The 25,864-nt window shown below is 55.0% G+C and overlaps 4 protein-coding genes across 4 annotated transcripts; 2 read left to right on the top strand and 2 right to left on the bottom strand.

Moving 5' to 3' along the window:
• Window positions 1-4,025: 4,025 nt before the first annotated feature.
• On the bottom strand, window positions 4,026-9,811 carry VOLCADRAFT_66930 (uncharacterized protein; the record flags this gene model as incomplete). Its single annotated transcript, XM_002956335.1, has 10 exons — window positions 4,026-4,388; window positions 4,680-4,784; window positions 4,975-5,093; window positions 5,723-5,872; window positions 6,208-6,294; window positions 6,718-6,826; window positions 7,842-7,958; window positions 8,468-8,587; window positions 9,039-9,321; window positions 9,675-9,811. 10 exons carry the CDS (start codon window positions 9,809-9,811, stop codon window positions 4,026-4,028), a joined length of 1,590 nt encoding a protein of 529 aa, XP_002956381.1.
• A 1,364-nt stretch (window positions 9,812-11,175) lies between these two features.
• Window positions 11,176-14,052, top strand: VOLCADRAFT_97402 (uncharacterized protein; the record flags this gene model as incomplete). The annotated part of the gene is made up of 7 exons (XM_002956392.1): window positions 11,176-11,276; window positions 11,379-11,494; window positions 12,071-12,144; window positions 12,336-12,893; window positions 13,002-13,256; window positions 13,580-13,684; window positions 13,813-14,052. 7 exons carry the CDS (start codon window positions 11,176-11,178, stop codon window positions 14,050-14,052), a joined length of 1,449 nt encoding a protein of 482 aa, XP_002956438.1.
• A 2,195-nt stretch (window positions 14,053-16,247) lies between these two features.
• Window positions 16,248-19,125, top strand: VOLCADRAFT_77112 (uncharacterized protein). The gene is made up of 6 exons (XM_002956391.1): window positions 16,248-16,516; window positions 16,985-17,196; window positions 17,356-17,458; window positions 17,686-17,853; window positions 18,002-18,315; window positions 18,447-19,125. Exons 1-6 carry the CDS (start codon window positions 16,313-16,315, stop codon window positions 18,595-18,597), a joined length of 1,152 nt encoding a protein of 383 aa, XP_002956437.1. The 5' UTR covers window positions 16,248-16,312; the 3' UTR covers window positions 18,598-19,125.
• A 55-nt stretch (window positions 19,126-19,180) lies between these two features.
• Window positions 19,181-25,587, bottom strand: VOLCADRAFT_107216 (uncharacterized protein). The gene is made up of 12 exons (XM_002956334.1): window positions 25,447-25,587; window positions 25,292-25,350; window positions 25,153-25,222; window positions 25,009-25,081; window positions 22,433-22,611; window positions 21,874-22,001; window positions 21,667-21,763; window positions 21,459-21,542; window positions 20,858-20,971; window positions 20,434-20,584; window positions 20,017-20,125; window positions 19,181-19,825 (listed from the first exon to the last, which is right to left on the bottom strand). Exons 1-12 carry the CDS (start codon window positions 25,501-25,503, stop codon window positions 19,822-19,824), a joined length of 1,125 nt encoding a protein of 374 aa, XP_002956380.1. The 5' UTR covers window positions 25,504-25,587; the 3' UTR covers window positions 19,181-19,821.
• Window positions 25,588-25,864: the final 277 nt, after the last annotated feature.

The raw sequence follows: 25,864 nt of genomic DNA, 5'->3' as shown, positions 1-25,864 counted from the left end.
CTGTAAAGCATTGCATACGTTGGGAGATGTTCTTTGCGCGCGCGAGGCCTTGGATGGAGTTATGAAGGCAACGGACCAAGCAGGCCTAGCAATACGCAAGGCTTGGCATCAAATAGTGGATCAATACCTCCAACCGCAAACCCCACTAGCTAAATCCCTATGCACCTATCGTAGATGGCAGGAATGTATGGATGCTATTGGCGCTCTTCTAGATGATATTCCAGCGAATTGGAGACAGGCGGCTAGTCTTTTGTTGCCGCTGAGTGTAGAATCTAGGGAAGCAATGGTGCCCCCTATTGAGTCGGTTACCCAAACCCTAGTGTCGAGGCTTGGTTGGAGATGGGGTGTAGGGCCTCCAATCCGATTCCAACACTTATCCGTTAAAATAGCGACTAATATGCAACTTTTACCTTTTTCGATGGCTCGCCGTGTGGCCCATACCCTTTTCATCAAAGAGGCGACGGGTTCTTCTGAGATATTGGATGAAGCTATTCTTCTTTTGCAACGGACATTCCATCGTTTATGGTTTCATTTACGGTGGGAAAATGAACAAAAAGAGGTTTGGTGGCGTCTCGAGGTTGATGGGGTGCCTATGTTAGGAAATTCCCATCTTAGGATGTCGCGCCCAACGATTTGTGGTTGTGGAGGTTATCCAATAGGTTCAGTGGGAGGTGTATCCCCTCGCTATCATCATTTCTGGGCTTGTCCGGTGGCACAGGCAGTAGCAGATCAACTTACTCTTTCAATAGGAATGCCAGTCTCAAGGAAGCAACTTTGGCTTATCCAAGCCCCACAATCAGTGCAACAATGTGTTTGGGATGTTGTGGCTCTTGCTGCGGTGTCAGCCATGGAGCATGGGAGACGTTATATGGCTGCAAACATCAAAACCAACCCGGCACTGTTACCTGGCCCTTCCCTTACGGAAGAAGCAATTTGTCGAGTTATTGTTGACTTTTGGGGCCGCATTCAGGGTTTCGCAGCTTTGGGAATTCCACGGAAAGGTTGGGATTCCGTTGGCGTACATCACCCCTTCTTGAGAATTATATCTGGCAAATTGATGTGCTCGCGAGAGCGGTTACCGATGAGAGGTTAATTATCTGAGGTGATAATCTTTTGATATATCAGTCTCTACTGCAGTGCACGGCCAGATGGCCCGATGGCTCTACTCTTCGAGAGTCTGGAGCCCACTGTAACAACCACACACACACACCTGCAGCGCCTACTAGACCTACTCACTCTCAGTCCCTGCACGCTAGCTCCGCGCGCTGACTGAACCTCGCACTTCCCCCAGCCTCACGCGAGAATCACAAGAATAGTAACGGTAGCATTGGTAGCGTTGCTGAAAAATTGTTTAAGCCATGTACAATAATCCATCGTTCCATACAACGCTCGTACGCAGACCATCACCCACTTTCATACTATACACTGCGCGGAAAAAGGGTGTCAGGTGCCTCAACGATCACATGGCCACGACGATATCCTCAGGCCTTTGCAGCCCCTCCTGCAATGGCACCAAATGTGCCGTACTTATACCGCATCGCCGGATTGATAAAATCCGCCATCTTGGCCGCCATCTTTACAGCCACGGCACCATGGCAACTGTTTATTAACATATACTACAACATGAAGCATACCGTTGGATGTGTCGGAGGTGTACTTAACACGCAAAAGTGACGCAATCTTAGCGGATTTGACTTTGTCGAGTTTTGTCTTCAGGAGACGTCACGACGCGGTCACCAGATCTGACTGAGATCGCATAATGTGCCACCATGAAGCTTCCAGGATGCGGATTCAACTCCGCAACTCATAAACTAGTCCCCTCAGCAAAGTCGTCTCCTGGAGGTTGAAAGCGGCATGCCGTAGCACGTGAGAAACGAAGCATGCGAGGAAGAGCCGACGGTCAACTCGAGCGCGTCACGTGATCGTTTAAAAAGGTCTGGTTGCGCAGGGAAGGGAGCACTCGGAGGAGCCTGGCGCTGTGGAAGCCACTTTTTCAAAGCACTCAGCAAAACTCGGCTCGCATAGCACATGAACCGTATGGATATATATATTTTTTCCTATGTAAAGACTTTTCACCAGACTTTCCCCTGCTTTTCACGACACCAGGGAGCAATTTGGAAGTCGTTTTCGTGCGAAGCCGCCGCATCTAAGAAAGGTTACAATTACATCGTTTCCTGTAAAACTCAACTTGGAACTTACCTATGTATTCCTCATGGCTTACGCGGAGCTCGCTGGTTGGAGTTCGTCCACGACGGCCGGCGAACGTCAGCCGGACTCTCCCCGCAGAGAACCATAACCTTTGGGGATCGGTTATTCTGTAGTTCCCCAAAGTTCGATTTCGTTCTCACGTAGCTTTGTAAGCGGCGGCTCGCGCAACCTGCTGTCCATGACATGCCCATGGCTAGGCCCGCAACAACGGGATCAAATGCTTCGCTTGTAGTTGACAAGCCGTACTTCAGAGTATAATTTGTATGGTTGCTGTAACTAAGTCGTCTCAGGACTTGTTGGCCAAAAGGTTGCGGAGAGTTTGGGAACATTTGAAGTGTGTCAAGGAAGAGATAAGACAATACGGGTAAGGGTATCTGGAGCATATATAGACCTGAGATTAAAAGGATACATTTTGTTTCATTCCTAAAACGAGTCTTTCTGTAATGCAAAATAAAACCATTTTGGATCCACTTGCAACGGACATGCGTCAGTTGCAACTATGAAACCGCAATGCTGACGATCAACCGACCAAGGCGGTTTACTGGACAAACGAAAAACAAACCTGGTAATCCCAAGCTTCCTGAAGTGCACAAGATATTGCAAAGTCTATGGGAGCACAGTACTACACGCGACCGTCTCGAACCTCGAGTGTCTCCGTTCAGGATGTAAACGGGTGATAGAGGAATGTTCACTGAACGGGTCTTGAAATGGTCAGCAGTGACCGGTTTGATAAACCGTCAGTAAATCCTCACCAACTGTTCACTGAACGCTCAGGAGAGCATCTTAGGGCATCGCGGAAATTAAATGAGCATGAGTGCGTAGAAACCAACGTAAATCAAGGACTGGGCTTCATGGGGACATTGTAACATCCCAATTTAACGCACGTTGTACCGCTACATCATTCGCCATGCCCCGCATCGATGCCAAATTCTTGGCTCTGCCGCGTCCAGGGCTTAGGTGTCGGCCTTCCACAGCGTTTGCTCCCTCCACAGCGTTTAGGCCACTAGGTATATTCGCCTTTTGAGAACACCCTAGCCGGTTCCACGTCTTTAGTCTGTGGCTTCTGGCTGTTTGTTCTTGCTCCTGTCCTGGAGGGTTCGCGCAGGGCCCTGTGTACCCGCTGCCACTAACCTGCTGTGACCTGTGATATATTAGCGATATGGGGAGTGAATTCTGCTCAAGGGCTGTTGTTCCTCACTGCACTGCACTGCACTGCACTGCACTGCACTGCACTGCACTGCACTGCTGCCTACACTGCCAAAAGGCGCTAAGGTGTGTAGACAGCTGCACACCGCAGCACAATACAACACAACGGATTAGATAAAATCAAATCAAATCGAGTCAAATCAAATCAGAGAGCTCCGGTGAAAAAACGAACACCTGAGGGAAGACATCACAGCCACCTGCGACCCGGGTTCCCCTCTGTTCATCATAAAAAGACACAACAGTCGTACAACAAGGCGAATGGTAACGGGTAACATCTTATAATACTACCAAAAAGCCCTCTTTAACAACTACCAACACCTCCTTCCCCCGCCTTGCTGCTGCTGCTGCTGCTGCTGCTGCTGCTGCAATCTGCCGCCAGCCCGGCTCGGGTGCTCTGTCCTCACCCCCTGCCAGATCCTCGCCTCGCCGGGAGGTCCCACCGCACCCTCCAACAGCTTCGGCGGAGGGGCGAATCGCCTCATTGACCTCTTTCTGATCTCTTTCTGATCTCTGCACCATCAAACACGCACATCCAACAAGGCGCTGTCACCGGCAAACCCATCCGCGCCAGCCGCCCAGCCGCCCACCCAGTCACCCCGCCCTCCTCCCCATCAAATGGTATGTTCCTCCGTCAGCAGCGGGTCATGAACTCCATGTCGACTGCCTAATCCCGCATGCAGTACAACGTGCGGCGGCGGCGGCGGCGGCGGCACCTCTACATCCGCATCCATCGGCAGCCCTAGAGAGCCACGCCGCCGCTGTACGGAAGCAGCGCCAGCGCTATCGCCGTGCTCCGCGGCAGCCGCCGCCGCCGCCGCCACGTCCTCGGGCCCCGCCGGCGCCGCACCCGCCGCCGCCGCTGTAGCCGCTGTAGCCGCCAGCAGCCCTGCCTCCGACGCCGCCACCCTTCTCAGCGCCTTCCGCGCCTCCTCTGACCAGTCGAACCGGAGGATGCTGCCCAACAGGATGAAGGCCTGAGGTTGCGGGTTTTGGGCGGGTGGGTGGATGTGTGGCGATAATACAGGGCGGGATGGGGTGGGGCGGAGAGCATCATTCTCGAGGGCAAAGTCCGGGAGCAGGGAGAACTGCCAAGTACCAAGTACCAGATCCAAGCCACCAAGTAATGTAAAGAGGGGTGGGGGATGAGACAGTTGACAGTTGACAGTTGGACGATGGACGGGCAGATAGAAGTATCCAAAGCAAGCCACCACTCCCCCACCAGCGTTTCTCCTGTCAACCAACACAGCCCGTACGACGTGTCGTACCTGCAAACCGGACGCAAGTCCCATAGCTAGCCACAGCCCCATGGCGCCCTTGTGCTGTCGGAGTGCCAGGTACGCGGCCAACGGCAAGCCGAGGAACCAGTACGCCTGGTACGGCAATAAAAGGGGTTGCGTACGGCAACACACGGCAACGAAAAAGGCAAGAGTACGTGCACATGTGTGTCAATGAAAAGAATGCAGCAAAGCTGCCGGTGTCGCACGGGGGCCTCGTATCGCCCCCCTCCGACATCCAACCCGGATCCAACCCCAAACCCTAAGTTCCGCCTGTCACCCTCACCGCCAAGTTGACTTTAAACGCCAGCTCCTGCCTCCCGCTGCCCCTCAGTACCCCGCCGCCCACAGCCACCAGAGAGTCAGCCAGGTTTGACACAGTCAGCACCGGCATTAGGGAGACCACTGCCGGGGGGGTGAGGAGGGGGGGTTGAGGGAGAAGGGAAAGGGTTGAGGGGGGGTGAGGGAGGGAAAGGGGGGTTGAGGGGGGTGGAAGAGGAGGGCAAGGGAGGGGAGAGAGGAAGGTTGTCCAAAGCGTGCCCAAAGCGTGAGAGCTTGAGAAGGGGGAGGTTGGAAGTGGGAAGGGATACAGACGAATACAACACACACGCGCCACCTGAACACGAACGAATACCCCCTCGCCTCCCCTTTCCCCCCTCCATGGAGCAACTTGAGCATCCATGGCGGGGGGAAGGGAAGCAGGGGGGAGGAACGTAGTGCGAATGAAAAGAACAAGATTGAGAAGCAGCAGGCACATGTGGACAGACAGACAGACAGGCAGACGGACACTACAGACAGACGCGAACAGACAGACGAAAAGGTAACAACATCAACCACCAGCACCACAGAGCTTTCAGGTGTAGGAACACACATACACACATACACACATACACACATACACACATACACACACGCACACAGCAAAACCCATTCCCAGCTCACCCCCAGATACCCGCCCACACGCAGCGGGGGATGTTCCGCCTCACCCACCCACCCACCCACCCACCCACCCACCCACCCACCCACCCACCCACCTAGATTGGTGATGTTGACATCCTGCGTGAACAGCTCCACCCAGCGCCGGGCGCCGCTTAGCAATCCCCCGCTCACACCCAAGGGGGCGCACAGGCCCAGAGCAAGAGCCACGACCGCGGCGAAACGGGCGTGGCGACCGCGGCCCGCGCCTGGGGTAAAAGGTACGGGGTACGGCGATATGATGTACGACAGTGTACGGATTACAGACGTGGTTAGCCCCGGGCCCGGGGCCCAGAATCCGGATCCCGATCCAACCCCACTGGCATGAAAACTGGGGACGCCCACATCAAAAGGCCTCATTAGAATCCCGGATCCAAAATGGTTCCACCACCATTTTAGATCCATTTGGGGATAACGCTCAGGTACGGCCCCTGTCTTGGCCCCTTGGGTCGGGCTCTACCCTGTCGGCGGCTTTGCTGTGATGTGAATGCGGTACGACGGATTGCACGTGGCGTCTCCACCCCACACCCACTCATCCACTTACCTAACTCATTAGACACGCGGGTGGCCGCTGCGGAGCTGAATCCCGCTACCAACATAAACAGTAGCGCGTGGGTATCGAACGCCAGACCTGATGGATGATACACACAAAAAATACAATTCGATCCTCAAGAAACAAGACCAAAGTAACACCTCTATATTTTCGCATCCATTATAAAGGGGAACGAGCACACCAAGCAGAAGGGAGGCATCCAGGAAACCTAAACAGGCCGAGCACGTTCCCACGGTATTTCATTTTTTAATAAAAATTGTAAATATAAACATAATTACCCCTAGAGGCAACCAAACCCTGGCTGGTCGGCTGACACGACGCCCATCATCGCCGTCCGCTGCGGCCACCTGCCACCGCCCTAACCCCCTAACGAGCTCTTTTCCTTTGCAATCAACCGCCAACACATCACATCACATACCCCGCACACATTCCCTCCCATCCAAGCCCCGCCCTCCCTTCCCAATTGCCCAGTGTACCACTCCGCCACCCGGGCCCACCCACCCATCGCCCCGAGCTGCACTTTCGCGTCCGGCAGCGCTCCGGCGATGATGACCGCCGCCTCGTACACCCACCAGTCCAAGCAGATGGCGGCAGCGGAGGGCAGCGCAATCTGCCGGCGGCGGCGGTGGTGGTTGAGGTGGTGCGGGTTAGTGGGAGGTGAGTTAGGAGGGGGGAAAGGAGGGGGGAAGGAGGGAGGGAAGGAGGGAAAGACTAACCACGAACGAGTGAAGCTGCTGCCAGGGCAAGAGTGTACCAAGGGAGGGAGGGAGGGAGGCAAAAAGTCTACATAGGCCAGCAACATTAACAGCTAGGTACATGAGGAATGACGACGGGACGGAAAGTGGTCAAAGGACAAGACAGGGGGGAGAAAGGGACCGGGGAGGTTGTGTGTGTGTGTGTGTGTGTGTATATTGGGGGGGGGAAAGGATGCGGGGGGAGGGAAGCCCGGTTAAAATTTGCAGGAGTAGAGTTGGGTGCGGTGTTGGTGTTGGGTTTAGGGTCAACAGAACAAAACATCCAATCTGACCGAGATGTCCAACATAATAAGGGCATCTTCAGGGAGGGGGGTTGCAGAGCGGCTAGGGGGGCGCAAGAGCGGCTGGGGAAGCGTGGAAGTCTCGGTGTGTTTGGAGCCCCCCTCCCCCTTTCTCCCTTCGCAGGGGAGATTTATATAGATCGTGATCCTGACAAAAATGCAATAAAACACGGAGCTTCACCTTCTCTTCCTGGACATACATAGGTAGAGCACGCACCAATGCCCCTGGGAGATCCCGGGATCGAGACCTGTCAGATTCGAAAATCAATCCGATGGTGGAAGGAAAAGAGGTCCTGGTCGAAGGACGGTGGTATCCTGGGAAAAAGTTGACTTTCAAGCTGACCAGGAAAGGAGTTGAACCGCCGCCGATCCGGCAGATTCCGTTGGATCCCGGAGGTGGGTGCGGAACCAGAGCGATCCACTGAGAAGTTGGCTAAGGTGGCTGGATGACAGGTTCCCCGAAACACTGCGGAAGACAGGGTCTGCCGGGTAGCGGCTGCAGGATGAAGATATGGCCCCCCTCTCCCCAGCTGCATCACACACCCCCGCACCCCCCCGCCCCACCATCCCAGTTTCAAGGCCCACTCACCCGCATGTATTCGCCCCAGCCTTGAAACGCCTGCTTCCTGAAGCCGCCCCATGTACGGCACTCAGGTGCCTGACGAAACACATGCAGCCACACCATGGCTACAACCAGCAACGACAGCTCCAGAACCTCCAGTGGGTGGGTGGGTGGGTGGGTGGGTGGGTGGGTGGGTGGGTGGGTGGGTGGGTGAGTGGGTGGGTGGGTGGGTGGGTGGGTGGGTGGGTGAGTGGGTGGGTGGGTGAGTGGGTGAGTGGGTGGGTGGGTGACGAGAGAGAACAGGGGGTGCACCACATCATGTGAGTACGGAAGTTCCCACAGCCTTGTGGGTCCGGGGGGTCAGAGTGTTGGGGTGTCGGGTTGTCGGGGGGTTGGGGGTTTGGGGAGAGGCGGCAATGAGGTGAGAGGGCTGAGAGGGCCTGCACCTATCAACAGATCACAAAATACACACGTTTACACATACACACTCACACAAGCACATAAACATGCACATGCAGAATTGGTTTACAGCACCGCCTGCGGCTTCGCGCTGTTTGGCTGGGGTCCACGTCATTAGCGAAGTTTCGTACATCCATAAATCCGTACACCCATACACGTGGGGTTTTACACGCACACGCACATACCTGTAGTACGTTGTACGCCACTGCCGCTCCCAGCATGCCCAGGCCAAACTGGAACATGAACACGTGGTTTAGCAGTGCAGTAGATGCCGTATAAATGCACGACACCATCGTCAGCGGTGCCACCACCCCCTGCGTCCGCGTTGGTGGGGGGGGGGCCGAGAGGAAATGGTTCGTGGGGAACCATTGGGGTCCGTGGGGCGGGGGCGGGGGCGGAGGCGAGAAAGGAAAAAAGAAAAAAAGAAAAAAAGAAAAAAAGAAAAAATAGAAAAAAGGAAAGAAAAGAATAGAAATAATAGAAAAGGAAAGGAAGCGAAAAGAATAGAAATAATAGAAAAGGAAAGGAAGCGAAAAGAATAGGAATAATAGAAAAGAAAAGGAAGCGAGCGAGAAAGAGAAAACATTTCGGCCGTCGAGAAAGTTGCCGCATGCCTCATGTCAATCGTGGAGTGTGGCCTGCGACGCTCTGTATGCACGTATGTATGCACGTATGTATGCATGTAGTGCGTATTTTGTGGTAAAGAAACCTGCCAGCGTGGGCTCCACCGATGCAGCAACCCACGCAACCACACCAACCGCCCACCTGACTACTCAGGTAGTTTTTTATACAACCGCTAACCGCCCAGCAGCACAGCGCCGGCCACAGCATCCGAACATATCCGGCCGCCAGCGGCACCACCTCAGTGTGCTGCCGCATGACCGTGATCATCACCCAGTCGGCCCGCACCCACAGCGCCAGCGGGAGGGCGCAGGTGAGGAGGCAGATCAGCGCGGCTCGCTGCAGCACCAGGCCCAGGAGCGGGTAGTGGGCAGCGCCAAAGGCCTGCCCGCAAAACGTCTCCACGGCGCTGCCCATACCCACAACTCTGTAGGCGGAGGAGGAGCAGGAGGGGGAGGAGGAGGAGAGGGGGGAGGAGAGGGGGGAAAGACGAACCACAAACGAGTGAAGCTGCTGCCAGGCCAAGAGTGTACCAGACGTAGAACTGACCAAGGGGGCAGGAGGAGGAGGAGGAAGAGAAGGAGGAGGAAAGGGGGGGGGGAGGAGGAGGAGGACGAGGAAGAGAGGCAGAGTGGGAGGAGGGTGTTTGGGTGGCGACGAGTGCATGGTAGTAAACAGGGATTCCGGTAAAACCCTAAAACCCTGGAAACCACCCACCCCTCCAACAATCCCCTTCAACCCCCCAACCTCAACCCAAGACCCCCCAAACCCCAGCCTCACAGCGACAAGCCGGTGATGTGGAACATACTCCTTGCGAGCGTTACGGCAGAGAGCTCCAGACGGCCCAGATGCCCAACCTGCCGTACAGACAGATGTGCGATACATGCCGTACGTGTCGTGCGGTATGGCCACGACATGGAATCATCTGGAATTAGCGCCGGGGCGTATGTATGTGTGTCGTTTGGTGGCACATACATACTGACAAACATAACATCAAGGAACGCGGCGACTGGATGGGAATGGGCGTTTGGGAGTCGCGTCGTGTGTACATCTGCCGTTCGTATTCCCGAATCCACTGTATGCCGTACACGCACCTGCGCGGTCGTGATGAGATAGGCGACGAAGGACACCACCTCGCTCAACGAGATGGGCACGGCAAGCCGGAGAATACTGCCGTACAGAGGTACAGAGGTAAACGTGCGGAGAAAGAGGACACGAGGGGTGTGTGTGGAGCGGCTCGGGAGAGGAGGGGATTCAGAGGGAATTCCAGCGTGTGTGTGCCTTGCGCTAGGCGAATGACATACTGACTGACATACAGCGTTAAACATTTACATGCAGGCATACCCGCATGTATACATACATACAGACGCACAGGTCGCGACCAGGAAATTCTCATAAAATTCGGGAGTTGATGTTGATGATGATTGTTCTGTATCACATCGCGCGCCTTGCCCTTCTGGTCGCCGCATCCGCGGGAAGGGAAGGCGTGCGCATGTTAGCAGAGGTCACCATCTACGTGTCAATATGAGTTACTAAGGTAAAGGTGCAGCAAGAAAGGACTAGCAGCGGGAGGTTCCCAAGCTGTGACAGGGGTGCCAACGGATAGCGGATCGCGGGCATCAACGGACCTACTTTGAGGTCGCGAGGTTGGGTTACTAAGCCTGAGCAGCAGATTTAAATCTCAAGTGCTTAGATGGCTCTTTTAGGTTCTGGTCGTTCACGTTCTCGTTGAAATGGAGTTGAGGCTAGACGGAAACGAAATTGCAGGGTGGTTGTCCCGACACGAGATGGGTCGGCGGGTCGCAAGCTGGAATCACGGCGCGAACCAAAACATAACCAGTACATTTTTGGTAGATCATCTGCCTGCTTCGGCAGAGCACAACAGGAGGGAACGCACCGCTTTGCCTCAGGCCACCATGCCCTCTTTTGGGCAGTGCTTTCATCCTCAAGCTTAAATGGGTAGCTGTCTCCTAATTTTGCATCATTTGCTCCATGCTCCGTTCCCAGCAGTGGTGTGCGCTGGTCGTCCAGCTGCATGGTTTATATGGTATCTCTGGCTATTAACTAAAGAGGTTTTAAATGTCTATGAAAGCGCACTTTCCCTCAGCGTTGAAGGTTAAGCTCAAGGAAGCTTCAACATAACGACCTCGTCGCCTTGTGGGGCCTCGGGAATTTGAGTAGTTAAACCGACGGTTGTACGATTTGTACGCGGTTTCAACCTTTCCGCTTTTCCACCCTGCGGCCTATGGTCTGTCCAGTGTTGATTTGTTAGTAATTGGAAATGGCCGGTGCGGACGAGGCGGACTACTTGGAGCTCCTTGTTGCCAACAGCCGAATCGGCGAATGGGTGGACCGTATTCGAGCCCGTGGCAATCCAGCCAGGTGTGTGGATTAACCATGTTAAACTATTGAAAAGTCAAGCGTACACTCGTGCCTGAAAACTTATGCGTCGCTCCCATGCTATAATTTCGGCCGCCGCTGCAGACAAAAGCAGGCGCTACTGCTCCTGAAGCAAGCGGTCGAGAACCGCAGCACCTACGCCGAGGAGGCGCGTCAGGCCGGCGTTGTGCCGCTCCTGACCCGTCTGCTAGGTCTGACAGGTGCGTCATCATCATTGCCGGCCGTCCATAGGGCCCTATTCCCCCGACATATGCCTCGGACTACGCACACACTGCCTCACCATATATTTCCTCCGCCTCCCGTTGTGCATCCCCGCCTGTTGCTGCTGTGTGGCTGCTGCCGCTACCAGGCTCCCCCCCGGAGGACCCGGTACTTGCAGGCAGGTTGTCGTCTAGAGGGGGTTGCCAGTTTCTTGTTTCCACCGCGCCGCATATCATGTTGTGCGGCCGCGTCCTGCGGCATCCTGGTCACCAGGTCATTTTCCAGTTCTCGGCGCGAGGTTATATTACAACCGTCTCCACCTTTGCCGCCAGCGCTGACACCGCAAGAGAACGCAGAGCAAACCTTCTCTCTCTCTCCCTCTCTCTCTGTGGCACTCTCTGGTACTGAGTTGAAATGCCATAATCGCCCCGGCGTGTTCGAAGCCTCAAAAGACCATTTATGACGTCATAGTCTAATGACATCTCATTTTTCATTTTGCCATTGTTGGCTCTCTCTCTGATTTATGTGTGTGCCGCTGCTGACGACTCTACGGATGCGCGAACGGCCGGATGCAGAGGATGAGGAGGTGTTGGACGCTTGCTCGGCCATTATCGCTGCTTGCTCTGGCCCTATGGCGACAGCCGGCAAGGTGATCCTCTTTCGCTGCTGCTGCTACTGCCACATCTGCTGCTGCTGCTGTTACTGCCACAAACCGCCTATGAAAATGGTATGCATACCTGCACCCCGAAGCTGACGTATGCACCATCTGGGAGTTTTCGGAGTACCTAGTCATCGGCTAAACCACCATTTACCACTTATCGACCGCTGCCGTACCGCCAGGTCAGCACCTTTACGTACGACAATGCTGTCGTACACATCCGTGAGGGCGCCCTGGGCGACGGGCTTGGCGCCAAGGTGTGGATGGTAGCGCACATGTTGTGTTTGGAGCTGGCTTCGAACCGGGAACTTGTCGCCGGACGCCGAGTGCTGGAGCTGGGCAGCGGCTGTGGCGTCTGCGGCCTGGCGGCAGCGGCGTTGGGTGCCGGACATGTCGTGCTCACCGACGTGGAGGGCCCAGTACTCCGAAACCTCCGCTCCTGCATGCACCTGAACCACACGTCCTTGACGAAGCGCAGCGACGGATACGGAGGCGCGGCCGTGTACAGCAACACAAGCACACGTGTCACTGGCCCTGCGGAGGTGTCGACCGCGGTACGGTACGGCAAAGTACGGGATTCGCTGGCGACGGAGGCGCCGGCGTTGCCGTCCGACGCGGAGCTGTTTGACGAAGCGGAGGAAGTGGAGGATTTTGACGACATGATGTCGGATATGATGGCCGTGGACGGCGCCAGGAGCGGCTCAGGCAGCGGTGACGGGGACGAGAAGAACCTCCGACCCGTGGGTCATTCGCCAGCAGGACCTGCGAACGACACATCCAATGCCGCTGGCGCTTCATGCAGTAGTAACCCCTATCACGACCCTCACCACCGCCATCATCATCAGCAGCAGGGCCTAGCATTAGAGACGGCCTGGGAGGTGGGCAACACATCCGTCCGGTTGCTCGACTGGGCCGAATCAAGATCCCTCTTGGACAGCGGGGTGGTGCTGGAGGAGCTGGGGCCGCAGTCCGCGGGAGTAGCAGTAGCAGAGGCGAGGACGGCGGAGGAAGGCTCCGCCGGTGGCACTGCGGCAGGCGGTGAGGCGGACATGCCGCCCGCCATCCCCGTGTGGGAGCGCTTCCCCGTAGTGATTGGCTCGGAGGTGGGTTTGGGAGGTGGGGCAGTGCGTGTGGAGGGTCGAAGACATTCTTGCAAAAAGCACAGGGTCAGCTGCCTCTTTAGGGTGGGGTAGGCAGAGGAAATGGCGAGCTGCGTGGAAAAGCTGGGTAAGAGTGTGTGTGTAGTAGGGGGAAGTGGGCCCCATAGAGGGGGAACCCAAAGTTGATGTGGTGGTGCGATGTCCAGGGGGGCTCTCGTGGGTTTTAGCAGCGGATGGACCCCATTCTTGGTGAGATGCTCTCCGAACCCCTTCCCCCTCCAATCCGTTTTCCTTCCCCTGCCGACTCGCGTACGGCAACCTTGCAGGTCATGTACGAACGAGTACATGCGGAGCTCGTGGCGGCTGTCCTGAAGCACCGTTTGGCACCAGGAGGCTGTGCCGTACTGCAGTGTGCCGTACGGGAGCTCAAGGTGCGCACAGCTGAAGAAAATTAGACACGGAAAACACAGTCACATGGACACAGTTTCACATCGCTGTGGGATTTATTCTCGAAAATTGTTCTTTGCTCGGCCTTTGCTTTCCTTTTCTTCGTACGCAGGTCTTTGAACACTTTGCTCGGGAATGTCGTCGTCGGGCTTTGCGCTACCGCCACCGCCACGTGGACCCGGTGACGCTGTTTAACCCCGCCACCCCGGGCGGCGGAGGGAGCGCGTGCCCGTTCGAGGGCATCTTGGGCCGTGCGGATGAGTACGAGGGGGGCGTGTTGTTGATGGCCATTGACCACGAGGACAGTCCCTGCATGCAGTGGCACCGCGACGACTGGGAGGCGGGGGTGTGAGGGACTAGGCGGCGCGAGGGGGCTGAGGAAGGGGGTCCCGCGCGTGACGGCTTCCGTCTGGACGGCTTTGGAAATGGCTGAATAGAATGAATCACCGGAGAGTGGCCCCCTCCGTGCAGGGGCCTGCGTGTGCACGCATGTGCTTGTTTTGTGGTGCTGCGCCAGTCTTATTAATATTTCGTGATTCTTCTTGCGCTTTGGCGGAATACTGCTGGCGTATGTGTGTGTATACATGAGGGGCACTGGAGGGAGCGAGAGGAAGTCGTGAGGGGGTGGTGGGACAGCCGTGCTGAAGGGCAGATGCAGTGGTGGTAGTTGTGTGTGTGTATGTAATGACATGGGTCCTTGAGGGATTTGGATTGTTCGCATCGGTCTGTGATGCCGTACTGGTTTCTGTCGTACTGGTGCGGTTTGTGTTTTTTCGGTTACGCAAATCCTCTTTGGGTTGGCGGACTGGCGTGGGCGTTACGGATGCGTCTTGGGGCAGGTGCGGTTGAGTTTTAGCGGACGGTGTATAGCGCGAGCTGAGGTAGTGGCTCAGACCGACTGGGAGAGAGTGAGCGAATTATTTACTACGGGTACTGTGCATGTGGGGGCAGGCAAGCCGCCAGTGTACTACTTCTGAGGGTCGCGCGGTTGTTGTGCGGCTTTTGGCTGGGGTCTACGGTATCGGGGGTTGCGGTGTCTGAGGCAATGGCGGTACGGCATCCGTGCGGCGTCTTGCGGGCCTCAGTGATGGGAGTGCAAGATTCACTGCTACCCTTGTGCCCTTGCGCATACCAGACGCGGCATAGCAGCGGCAGCAGCAGCAACAACAACAGAGAAATAAAGCTACTTGATTGATAGGAGTGGATATACTTGGGGAGCGGTCTGGCATTATCGAGGTTGCTGAGGGAAGGCACGGACTGTTTCATCTTTATTTCTTCCTGATGTGTGATGTTCCGGGTCAATTTCGTTCTTCCACGGCATGCTGGAAGATGCGAAGTCCCGCAGACTGGAGTCTTGGACGGTTGATCAGTGATGCCGCCATGCATTTGGCGAAGTGGTACATGATAATCCTATCTTGCTGATGATCTGGTAATCTTCATGATGGTTGGAATGGGCGAAAAGTTGTACCTCAAAAGGCGCCGTGGTGGGAATGCTGTCATAGGTCAGTGGATGGATGCAGTGTTTCGTGGGTATATTGTGTGCTATACTTTATGCCTCAAAATCTTGCTGTTTCTACCTGTCAACCTGTCAAGAGCCATATATGTCAAGGGCGTTCAGTTTGACAGGGCATGCGTGCGCTAGGTGGATTAATGGTTCTCTTCTCTATGGCGGATTCGCAGCGCTGTGGTCTGATCTGCTTTGTATGTCGTGCAAGGCGCGCTGCATATCGTACAGCTCGGCAGGTATCCTTTGGGGTGAAATGGTGATGTGGGTCGGGAGCTAAATTAGTGTTGGGACAAACTTCTGCGTTTCCAGGATAGTTTGGCAGCCTTCGGCTGCGGCCTGAAGTCAGGTCAGGTCCAGTCCTTACATATATATGCAGTTTGTTGACGCAGGGTATTCGACGGGCCATGGAAATGTCGCTGGCGAGCACTTACAAGCACACAGATTAGCTGGTTATCGAGCGGCCCTCTGCCGTTCGTGGATGTTTGGGAGATGGGATGGATGGAAAACGGGCATCGGGGATCGTGTAAGGGAGCTGAATGGATCGCGTCTGGGCTTTTTGGTTTTCAGCACCCGTCCTGGGCTCCTGGCAACGCATCGTTGTTGAAATGGTCCACCATAGAAAGGTTGCTCTTGTGCCGATTCGGTTGAAGCTTATCAACGGTAGCAGCAGTACGGTTCCCAGGCAGGCGACAGTCAGGGAGATTCCGGCTGGTTACGGCGGGCGTGCTTTGCTCGACTAAAGCGCGCGGCTTCACAGACATGCCTAGGGAATGCTGCATAGATAAAGACCGTCGTTTAGGTTTTACTGTGAGGTGTACAGGGTACACCTCACCACTTATCATAAGCGTCAGTGTCGGTATAATCCAAACTGGTAATAGAAAGAATGCGCTGACCAATGTTTAGTAGACTAATAGGTGTCCAGACATTTAAAGCATTTCACTGCATCGAATGCTTTCGTGTCCTTGTCGTTTTCGTTCGTACAACTGCCGCCAAGAGAGACATGAAATCGGCGGTCAGCTCTGCCTAAAGAAAAGGGGTTGTGCATTAAATCCCGGCTAGGCCCTGAGCTTGACTATTTAAACTTTCACTGTACCTAACACGGAAGATGTCGGCCGATACGGTGCATGAGCAGTATGCCTCTGTGTCCAAGCTTGCGAAATATCCATTTGAGCCGTATTGGCCTGACAAGAAGCTGAAGATTTGTGTTACGGGCGCCGGGGGCTTCATTGCTAGCCATTTGGCTAAGCGTCTTAAGTCAGAAGGGCACTACATTGTTGCTTGCGACTGGAAGCGGAACGAGCACTTCGCGGTAAGGGGGATGTCGAACAGCTTCATGCTGGCTTATGGTTGTAATTCAGGTTTAGGGGAGCATCCTTGTGATCTGTAACATTGTATTATTGGGCGTTCACTCCTTATAGGAAGGAAAATGTCGAGAAGGTTTGTAAAACATGTAATCCTTAGGATTTCTTGTGGATATCCCTTGGATTGAGAAGTTTGTTACTAGCACGGGCAGGTGCAGACCGGAATGGACCAGTTTGAAGGGAACGTCGAGCACGTCATTCAACGGTTTGCAGGTATAGGTCAAGGCTTTAGTACGGTTTATACGTGTATAGTGAGATGCGTTTGTGAAACCCGTCAATTTCCAAATCACTTCCCTGGCTTTGCACCCGACCCCACGGCCAGCCGCCCCGCCCTATGTGGTCCCCGTCTGAAACCTTTCCCTTGCCTTAGGCCCCGTGCGTATGTCATCTGCCTATGTAATCTCTCCTTGCCTTAGGAGGAGGAGTTCTGCCACGAGTTTCATCTGGTGGACCTCCGGTTGTTCGAGAACTGCAAGAAGGTAGCCGAGGGATGCGAGCACGTCTTCAACCTTGCTGCGGACATGGGTGGCATGGGTTTCATCCAGTCCAACCATTCCGTCATTTTGTACAACAATACTATGGTGTCGTTCAACATGATGGAGGCTGCACGGGTCTGTGGCGTGAAGAGGTGCGGCGGCTACACGTGGATATCCATGGGCTGAGGATATGCGTAGTGCAGCGCGTTAGCCTTACCTGCCTTCGGAGTTATTATGCAGGATTTGAGAGGCACTTGTGATTTAGTCAATTTAGTTTCCTCAAAATGTTTAGTGGGTTCCTGCTACTGCAGATTCTTCTATGCCTCGTCCGCCTGCATCTACCCGGAGTTCAAGCAGCTTGACACCCAGGTGGAGGGCGGTGGCCTCAAGGAGGCGGATGCATGGCCCGCGCAGGTGAGGGAACGCGGAACGGCCAAGAAGGAATTTGTTGACCCGACCCGCCCACAAAAGACGTTGATTTCTATACAGCAGCATCCTGTCTATCACAGCGGTACATGTTTTTGTGGATGCTTGTCGGTGGCGGTTCCTATATACTGTTGCTGGAGGCCTGTGCAAGACCCTGCCAGCTTCTCTTTTTGGATCCGTCCTCAATGAATGTCATTTCCGCCCGTTTTGTGCAGCCTCAAGATGCATACGGTCTTGAAAAGCTTGTAAGCGAGGAGCTGGGCAAGCATTACGGCAAGGACTTCGGAATTGATGTCCGCCTCGCGCGCTTCCACAACATCTACGGCCCGCATGGCACGTGGAAGGGTGGCCGTGAGAAGGCTCCCGCTGCCTTCTGTCGCAAGGTGAATCCGCATTGCGGAGTTGAATACGGAAACTGTGTGCTCGTGTTCCGGGACATTTATGGATGCAAAAAGCAATCGGTGCTTGGGAATTGCAAATGTACGAGGTAGATTGCGTCCAGTTGATGTCAGTTGGGCTTCTCGTCTACAGGTTCTCACGTCCACCACGGAGATTGAGATGTGGGGTGACGGCAAGCAAACTCGCAGCTTCACCTTCATCGATGACTGCGTGGAGGGCATCTTGCGGATTACCAAGTCCGACTTTACGGAGCCCCTGAATTTGGGATCTACCGAAATGGTGTCCATGAACGAAATGATGGAAATGGCCATGTCATTTGAAGACAAGAAGCTGCCGATAAAGCACATCCCAGGTCCTGAGGGTGTGCGTGGCCGCAACTCGGACAACAAGCTTATCTTGGAGAAGCTTGGCTGGGAGCCCACAGTGTCGCTCCGGGACGGCCTCAAGTATGTAACCTGGTTTCTAATGTTTTATTGACATTCGCATGACATTATTCGTGTAGACCAATGATCTCGATAGCTTGGCCATCTCGCGTCCCGCCTCTCAGGCATTTGAAGTGGATGTTTGCGGTGCGCAGGATGACGTACTTTTGGATCAAGTCCCAAATCGAGAAGGAGGCTGAGAGCGGCGTGGACGCCAGCAAGTACAGCCATAGCACAATTGTGCAGACCAGCGCGCCGGTGGAGCTCGGTTCGCTTCGCAAGGCTGATGGACAGGAAGGATTCTAAGGATTTCTTTAATGCATGCCGTACTATGTTAGCTGCTCTTTTACCGAGGTGTGACTTGATGCAACGTCAGTTACGGGGCATTTCCGCCCTAGTTCAACGTCCGCGAGCAGTGAAGGTCGGTATTACCGCAGTATTCCTGCGGGTGGCAACGGAGTTTCAGGCAGGTTTGGACATAAATTACAGCTTTCACGTGTCTAATCATGAATTTAGACGTCCCGCAACTGGCTTGTATCGGGAGATGAATCTTGGCTCGGATTACTTATGCGCGCTTTACTTGGTCAAACCTATGATAATGTACTATAAAGGCTTTCGTGTAACATTGTCGTGGGGTTGTGTAGGTGCATAAAAACATGTATGTCTAAATAAATAGGACATAACCAGTATGAGCACAGCTTTCATAGGACTGTCGCAGATCAGTATCCGTTCCGTTCGCGCTGCGACATAGGCACCCCCTTTTTTGTGCCTTGTGTGACGTCCGGGCAAACCGCCGTGATGTAAGGGCAGTGATGTAAGCGTCATGCATGCTCCTATTGTTTGCCATGCTGATTGCGTAAAGTTTATAAACCATCGATCATGAGTGTGAATGGTAGTTCTTGTTTCCATATACAGCTGTGACATTCGCACTTTCCAGTTACCTCCAGTTCCAGCTGCAAAATAGCTAATGTATAACCCAAACGTCGCTATGCTTTATTGAAAGAGGATGGGCCGCCCCGCCTGGCAGATTGTATTGATGACGATGGATACGTAGACAACAGTTGCGATCTCGCCACTTCCACGCTGCATCAAAAGCAAAAATCCCAAAATTGTACGTGGCATTCCAAAGTCGGACGGAACAGTACCGGGCCAAACAATGTCCTGCCCAACAAATACGTCCAGTCAACAACCTAAAGCCACTGCCAAACCGGCCTTCCCGTCGTCCCCTTACATGCCGTTCTTAACCTCGCGACCTCCCAACCTGCCTAAAAGTGAGCACCTGCCCCGGCCGGCCCGTGAGCACGGCCCCAATTCAAAACTCCAAACCCTTCTAGCAGTGACATCACGTACCCTCAGCCATCTTGCCCTCCAGCTGCTGCACCGCCTTCAACATGCAATCCCTTCACGTGTGCCTCCAGTTCATCTAAGTCTCCATCATCGTCTTCCTCCTCGTCATCGTCGTCCATAACCTCCTCGTCATCGTCGTCCATAACCTCCTCGTCATCGTCGCCCTCGAATAACGCCTCCGCCTCACCTGCGCAGTGCCCGAAGAGTGTGTGACGCATTGTGACACGTCAACAATGAATTCCTAACCGCCTTGGGGTGAGGAACAGCTAATACTGTAACGCACGGAAACACGGGAACCCCTGGCAAAAACCAGGTCTCCATGACCCCAGAAGCGTTCAAACCATGACCAAGAGCTGGCTCGAATCCCCCTGCACTCACCATCGTCTAGGTTGAGGTGCGTGGAAGGACCCGTCCCTTGTGACCCGGACGGACCCGCGCCGCTCCCGGATGGGCCCGTGCACATGCCCTCCGCAGCTGCCTCCTCCTCCTCTGCGTGGCAACATTGAACAAACGAACACAAAAAGGAATTCAGATAGCACTAGACAATACATGAAAGCCCACAATCTTATCTCCGGTTTGCCGACACAAATTGTTGGGCTTCGGTGGCAAGAACATCATACGTCGCGTTGCGTCACAAGCATCCGCCAGCGCTATAATACCAAACGATGAGGCCGTAACGGTGTGTGTGCGTCAAAGCGTGTTCCTTGTGGCAATCCGTCCTCCCACAGCCCCTTTATATGTTATGCAGCAATGCGAGTACGGGGTTCATTAGGCCTCTTAAGAACGCGGGCTTACCGGGTGTCGGCCCCATCTCTGTGACAGCTTGTCGCGCTGCCTCCGCGGCCGCCTGGGCTCGCACAAGCATGTCCTTAATTGCGTTCTCCTCGTCCTCCTCTCGAGCGTAGTCGTCAGCTGCGGACGCATCGTCCGCGGCCACGAAGCCCTCCTGCACGTGCGCAGGCGATCAGGTGAAATAGCATACAAGCGGCAGCCGCGACCAAGCATGTCAACCGTGATGATATCCCCACCCGACGCAAGATATCAAGGTGGGCGGTGCCATAACCCGCCGAAGTGCTTAACGGGACTGACAAAGTCAGGACTCGATGCGGAGGCAACGGACCAAGGCAAGTACGCAGACCAACAGAAGAGGGGGAGTGCATGTGGAACAGCGACCAACCAAGTGACGAGCTTGGAGCCTTATCGACCGTTCCAGCCGCACCTGCATGAAGATTTCGCGGCCGTTGAGGATGCCTTTGCGGCGCCGCTCCTCCTCTTCCGCTGCTCTCTTGGCTGCCCTAGCATCACGTTTCGCACGGTGCCACGCGCGGAACGTCTGCGAGATGGAGCACCGAAGCATACAGCGAAAACAAGGCACCAAGATAGGCTGCCGTACCTAAGCAAAGGGAAGCTGCTCACGAGGCAAGGGTGCCAGCAGCCTACGAAACAGCAATCCAGCCAATAGCAACCGCAAACCTAAATACCCGCATATTGCAGTTCTTAACTAAGAGGAGGCAACATTCCACCAAGGATGACAGGTGTGAGAGCGCGCCGCTCAAAACTGTCGACGCATTCATGGTTTTCCGAAGGACAGCCTTTACTGATGTTTGGCGCCATCGAGCACCAGGATAGTGTACCAAGCATCGCAAAGCAACAAGCGCTGGTGTACGTGTCTCACTTTGTCCTACTTCTACCCATCAGAAACCAAGCTCGTGCGCGCCTTTGTCGAGGGGAAGATTATCTTGACGCCCACAACTGACAAGTTCCAAGGTTTCAATCCTCAGCTCCACCCCAGCCCTCAGAGGAAGCTGCCCACAGCCTACCTCTTCCGTCACTGGCGTCCGGGCCTCCACCTTTGCTCTCTCCTCCTCTATGCTCTCGGCGATGTCCTTGGCATTGCGAGCTTCCTGCATATAAACAGACAGCGGTTCAGCACATCGTGCGACATTGCATCAAACAACACGCTACCTGTCCTAATCTGCTCTACCTCTCATCCCACCGAAATCCGAAGCCCTCAGGACGGCCGCTCACCTCTTCCAACAACTCCTTCATTTGGCTCTTGAGCAGGTACCCCGCCGGTAGCGCGTGACGGTACTTGCAGTCATCGCCATTGGGGCACTTCCAGAACCTGCAGAACGAGACAGTCAGCCATACGAAATCAGTGCGGTTACGTTGCATGGGCAGCATCTGAATCTCGCCCGCCGACCCCGCAGCAGCACGGCATACACGCACGCTCACCAGCCGTAGAGCTTCCTCTCAACTGCGTCCAAGAAGAACTTGCAAATAATCTCAGTGGGCTTGTTCTCGTTGGCGTGCTTCTGCTTCACAGCCGCCTCAAGGGTGGCCTGGTCCCAGTCGTCCATGCCCTGTCAGGCCAAAACCCAGACAAAAATGACGCATACTGAGACAGACAGAACGCAGACAGTACATTACAACTGCAGCTTAAGACTTGAAATGTGGATTTTCACAATGAAGGACATCCATGGATGTGCTGGGAGCCATGAGTTAGGTAGAAAGGACAGGTGGTCACCGGTATCACTTACACTACTACGCCAAAGTACCATGCACATCGCCCCGCGCTGGGCATCTGCACTGGCCAAGTGTGGGTAAGCCGCCTCAGCAGCAGTGGCACACACACGCATGCCTAATCCTGAGGGGGCAGGTCATGCGGATCACCCAGCAAGCTCGCTACGGCCCATCAGAGGCCCTAACCCTAGCCCCCTATTAAGATCCTGTCCGGCCATCCCAACGGTGGCGCATCGGTCCATCCCAACAACGCACCCCATCAAGCACGCACCTCCTTGCCCTCTTGCTCGTCGTCGCCTGGCCCCTTGCCAACGTCACGCTGATCCGTGTACAGCGAGATCTTAGGCCCTTTGCGCTCCACTGACAGGTCATGACTAAACTTGCATTTATTGCCCTTAGTACACTGGTTGTGGCGAAAGAACTCGCACACAACCGACTTGGGATCGACACCTGTGTTGTGGCGAGGAGGGATAGGTCGGGATGGGGTGTACCAAGCAAGAGTTTGCGGCGTGGCGCCACAATACACAACACATGCGTCTTTGTTATTCAATGCTAAGATTGCTGCGCTACCTAAAATCCGGTGGGCGGAGGTGCCGAATGGAAAGGTCGCTGCGCAACACCAAAATGCGCCTTCATTTTCGCCGTTGCCCGACTTGCAGCAGCAATGGGGTGCCATCAGGGCGGTTACTTGCTTTCGAGGAACGCAACAGGAGAAGCGGCCAGACTTGCAACAGCAACGAGCCACCGCCCTGGACATGGCTTTAAAACCTGTTGTCGGTCCTGCTCGTTGCCGATGCTGTAATCCTGACTGCCGCTGCGATTGCGGTTGCTGCAGCTGCAATTGCGGCGTCCCACCACTGTGAACCCTTGAACTGCCCAACTGTCAGTCAATGGGAGGGTTCACAGGAAAGGGCGCAATGGCGGCCTCAAACCAAGGGAAGGTGGCTCCTGCCACGAAATGGACACGGCGCGAACCCAGATGGCTACTGCTCCTGCTACCGCTGCTGTTATGCTGCTGCTCCTGCCGTCAACCAGGGCTTAAGAACCCAGATGGAAGTAAGCTGTGATGACGTGTCCTACCAATCGTGCATCACCACGGGCCCCAAGTTGCTGCCACTTGTGCCCGTAACCCAACCCCAGCTCAATGTGCACGTCTTGGCCAGCTGCAGACCCAGAGTGCATGTATGGCGGCCGAGTAATACGGCCCGGTTAGGACAGCCCCTCTCTGCCGGGCAACAGCTGCTCACAGCCCGTTAGCGTCGCCAGTACCATCATCCACCCGCCAGGCTACGTCAGGACCTAGCCGTCCAGGTGGCGATGTGGCCAAAGACAACAATGCATTAACGTCTGTAATACAGCCCGCAGAAGCTCGACTGGGGTCAAAACTGGTACATCGAAACCATGCATATACATGTGCAGGGCTGCACGTTGCTGCTTTCCCGAACAAGCCCTCGCAGCAGCAAGTGCCTGCCCTGCTTCCGATGACTTTAAGCCTGCCCGCATTACAAGGGTAGATCGGCGTGTCAGCTGGATAGCAGCAGACACGCGGCCAGTGATCTGGTCAGCCGGTCAGACAGCCTCCTGGAAGGAGAGGCCAAGGCAGGCCACGGCCCCACCACACCCTGTAGAGGTGACAGCTGTTGTTCGTGGCATTCGTTCACAGGCCGACACCAAAACGCCGGTCCAGACCCATCCTGTCTACATGATGCTGCCAGGCTGGCTCGCGTTTTGCTTCCCAATGGCTGGCCGCCCCGCCAAGGCAACCTGGGAGGAGCTGTGCTACCACCCTTGATATGTTTCCAGCTGCTAACATTCATACGAAGACACACCATTGCTGTTCTATATCTGTCTCCGGTGCTGCACATTAATACTGCACAATACCAATGCGCAGCTGGGGTCGCTGCTGCGGATTCCGCCACTGCCATCGCTGTCGCAGCACAGCTCCCTGGTCCGCCAGAGCAGCTGCTGTGGAGACGCCGCCGTAAACCACCTTGCTGCTGTGGGCACCAACCCCATTATGAACGCGATGACTCGCCAACTGACTCGCGTGTCACTGAGGCAACAGGGCTCCCCGCTGTGCGTTATAACGCATACAACCTCCAACTCCCATTGTTGCCCCAACAGGCCACGCAGCCCCAACAGGCCATGTGCCAGTAAAACGTTTCGACTGCTTGCCAGAGGGTTTGGGCGCGATACGGGCCGGAGTATGAGTACATTGTGCAGCAATGCAGTGGCTTTCGGCCATCCGCCTAGTTCGGCCTGGCAGCTCTGACGTGTCGATTGCCCCATGCCGGGTATGCTACTGGTTGGCCGGCCGGGCGCGCATCCCTGCGCATAGCACAGGCCGGTCGTGCATAGGAGCACCGTCGCGGCTTGCCCTTCCCTCACCCGCCAACGCTTCTATTAATGCCTGCTGGCGGCCGAACCGCCAGAACAAGCATCCAGACTGTCTGACTGTTGCTGCTGCTGCTCTGCTTCCTGGACTGGGGTTATAGGCTTCAACGCCTGTTGCAGCGGCCGTCCCGACTCGACGCAGGCCGCCTCGACTCCACGCAAGACGGCACACAAACGAAGGCTAGGAAGGGACACGGGGCCACTGAAAACCATGCCACAAGGCAAGCTGCCTGTGAGCCCGTAAATGCAACGAAAGGTATGAAGCCGTACTCAAGCGTCTCGATGTGACCTCTAGCTTTGGGCGTTTGATGTCTCAAATTCCTTAACATTCCATAACCGGTCAACCACATGTTGAGTTCGTGGGCATAAGCCAGAAAGGTGTTGGCCAGCAACGCTGGCTGTTGTCACACCGACCCTCCCGTCCCGTGCTGGGGGCACGCCACCGGCGCTTACCCTCGGGTACTTTGGGCTGCTTAATCGCCACGGCAAAGATGTTCCCCACCTCGTCTTCAGGCTTCTTCTCTTTCTGTGGAAAGAATACAGATGAACTGTGGATTTCGCACGGGAAAAATGAACAGGAGGTCCACGCCATCTTACCTTCTTAACCTCCACCGGCTTATAATTCGCCAGGCCCTGCGTGGCATTCTGTTTGACATTCTGTACAAACCTGCATAATAACATGGCGACGTGAATTCTGCACCGCTTGCTTGCTGCTGCAAAGACTACGATCGCCTACTTCTGAACCTTCGCCGACTTGTTCTTGTTCTTAAGGCCAAACGTCTTGTCTTCGGCAGCCTTATGCGGTGGAAGAAAAGCAAAAAAACACATTGAGAGGAAAGGTTCCTTGCGGCGCCGCGCCGACGGGTAGAGCACGCCCAAAATTTGGCTCACTTTTTGCTTGGCAGCTGCCTTTGCCTTATCCACGGCTCCTCCCTTCTTTGGCGGCATTTCTTGGGCGCGACCGGCAAGATGGGAACAGAATGAAACTTTGTGCCTGCCCCTCGGCAGGCAGGTGGGGAATTAATAAAGACGCGCCCTATGCCAGGTAGTTTTCACATAATAGATTGCTATTGGTTGGACGCGATGTCCCATGAAGCAGTTGGCCGAGCATCAAGACGATGTGTAACAAAGCAAAGGCGTAACCCGGGATGCTCAGTTGGGCCTTGCGTCGTTACATTGCCCCCCCTTTAGCAATGGACGTCCGCGGCCATTATATCGAGCATTGGAGCCATCCCACCTCACGCATTGTGCGCTGGTTTATCCTTTACCCATGATATCGCATTCTGCGATACCTGCTTGTTGTCAGAAT

The sequence above is a fragment of the Volvox carteri genome (genome assembly GCF_000143455.1).
Source record: "Volvox carteri f. nagariensis unplaced genomic scaffold VOLCAscaffold_60, whole genome shotgun sequence".
NCBI lineage: Eukaryota > Viridiplantae > Chlorophyta > Chlorophyceae > Chlamydomonadales > Volvocaceae > Volvox > Volvox carteri.
Note: the sequence above shows the minus strand (reverse complement) of the source record. Positions and strands in the feature narration are given on the sequence as shown.

Excerpts from the sequence above, each read along its gene's own strand:
- VOLCADRAFT_107216 (XM_002956334.1), bottom strand. The coding sequence starts at position 25,503 with ATGCCGCCAAAGAAGGGAGGAGCCGTGGATAAGGCAAAGGCAGCTGCC. Across the intron at positions 25,082-25,152 it reads AGCCGGTGGAGGTTAAGAAG|AAAGAGAAGAAGCCTGAAGA; the intron begins GTAAGATGGCGT and ends TTCTTTCCACAG. Across the intron at positions 22,612-25,008 it reads GCAGCCCAAAGTACCCGAGG|GTGTCGATCCCAAGTCGGTT; the intron begins GTAAGCGCCGGT and ends GCCACAACACAG.
- VOLCADRAFT_77112 (XM_002956391.1), top strand. The coding sequence starts at position 16,313 with ATGTCGGCCGATACGGTGCATGAGCAGTATGCCTCTGTGTCCAAGCTT. Across the intron at positions 16,517-16,984 it reads AGCGGAACGAGCACTTCGCG|GAGGAGGAGTTCTGCCACGA; the intron begins GTAAGGGGGATG and ends TCCTTGCCTTAG. Across the intron at positions 17,197-17,355 it reads CGGGTCTGTGGCGTGAAGAG|ATTCTTCTATGCCTCGTCCG; the intron begins GTGCGGCGGCTA and ends CTGCTACTGCAG.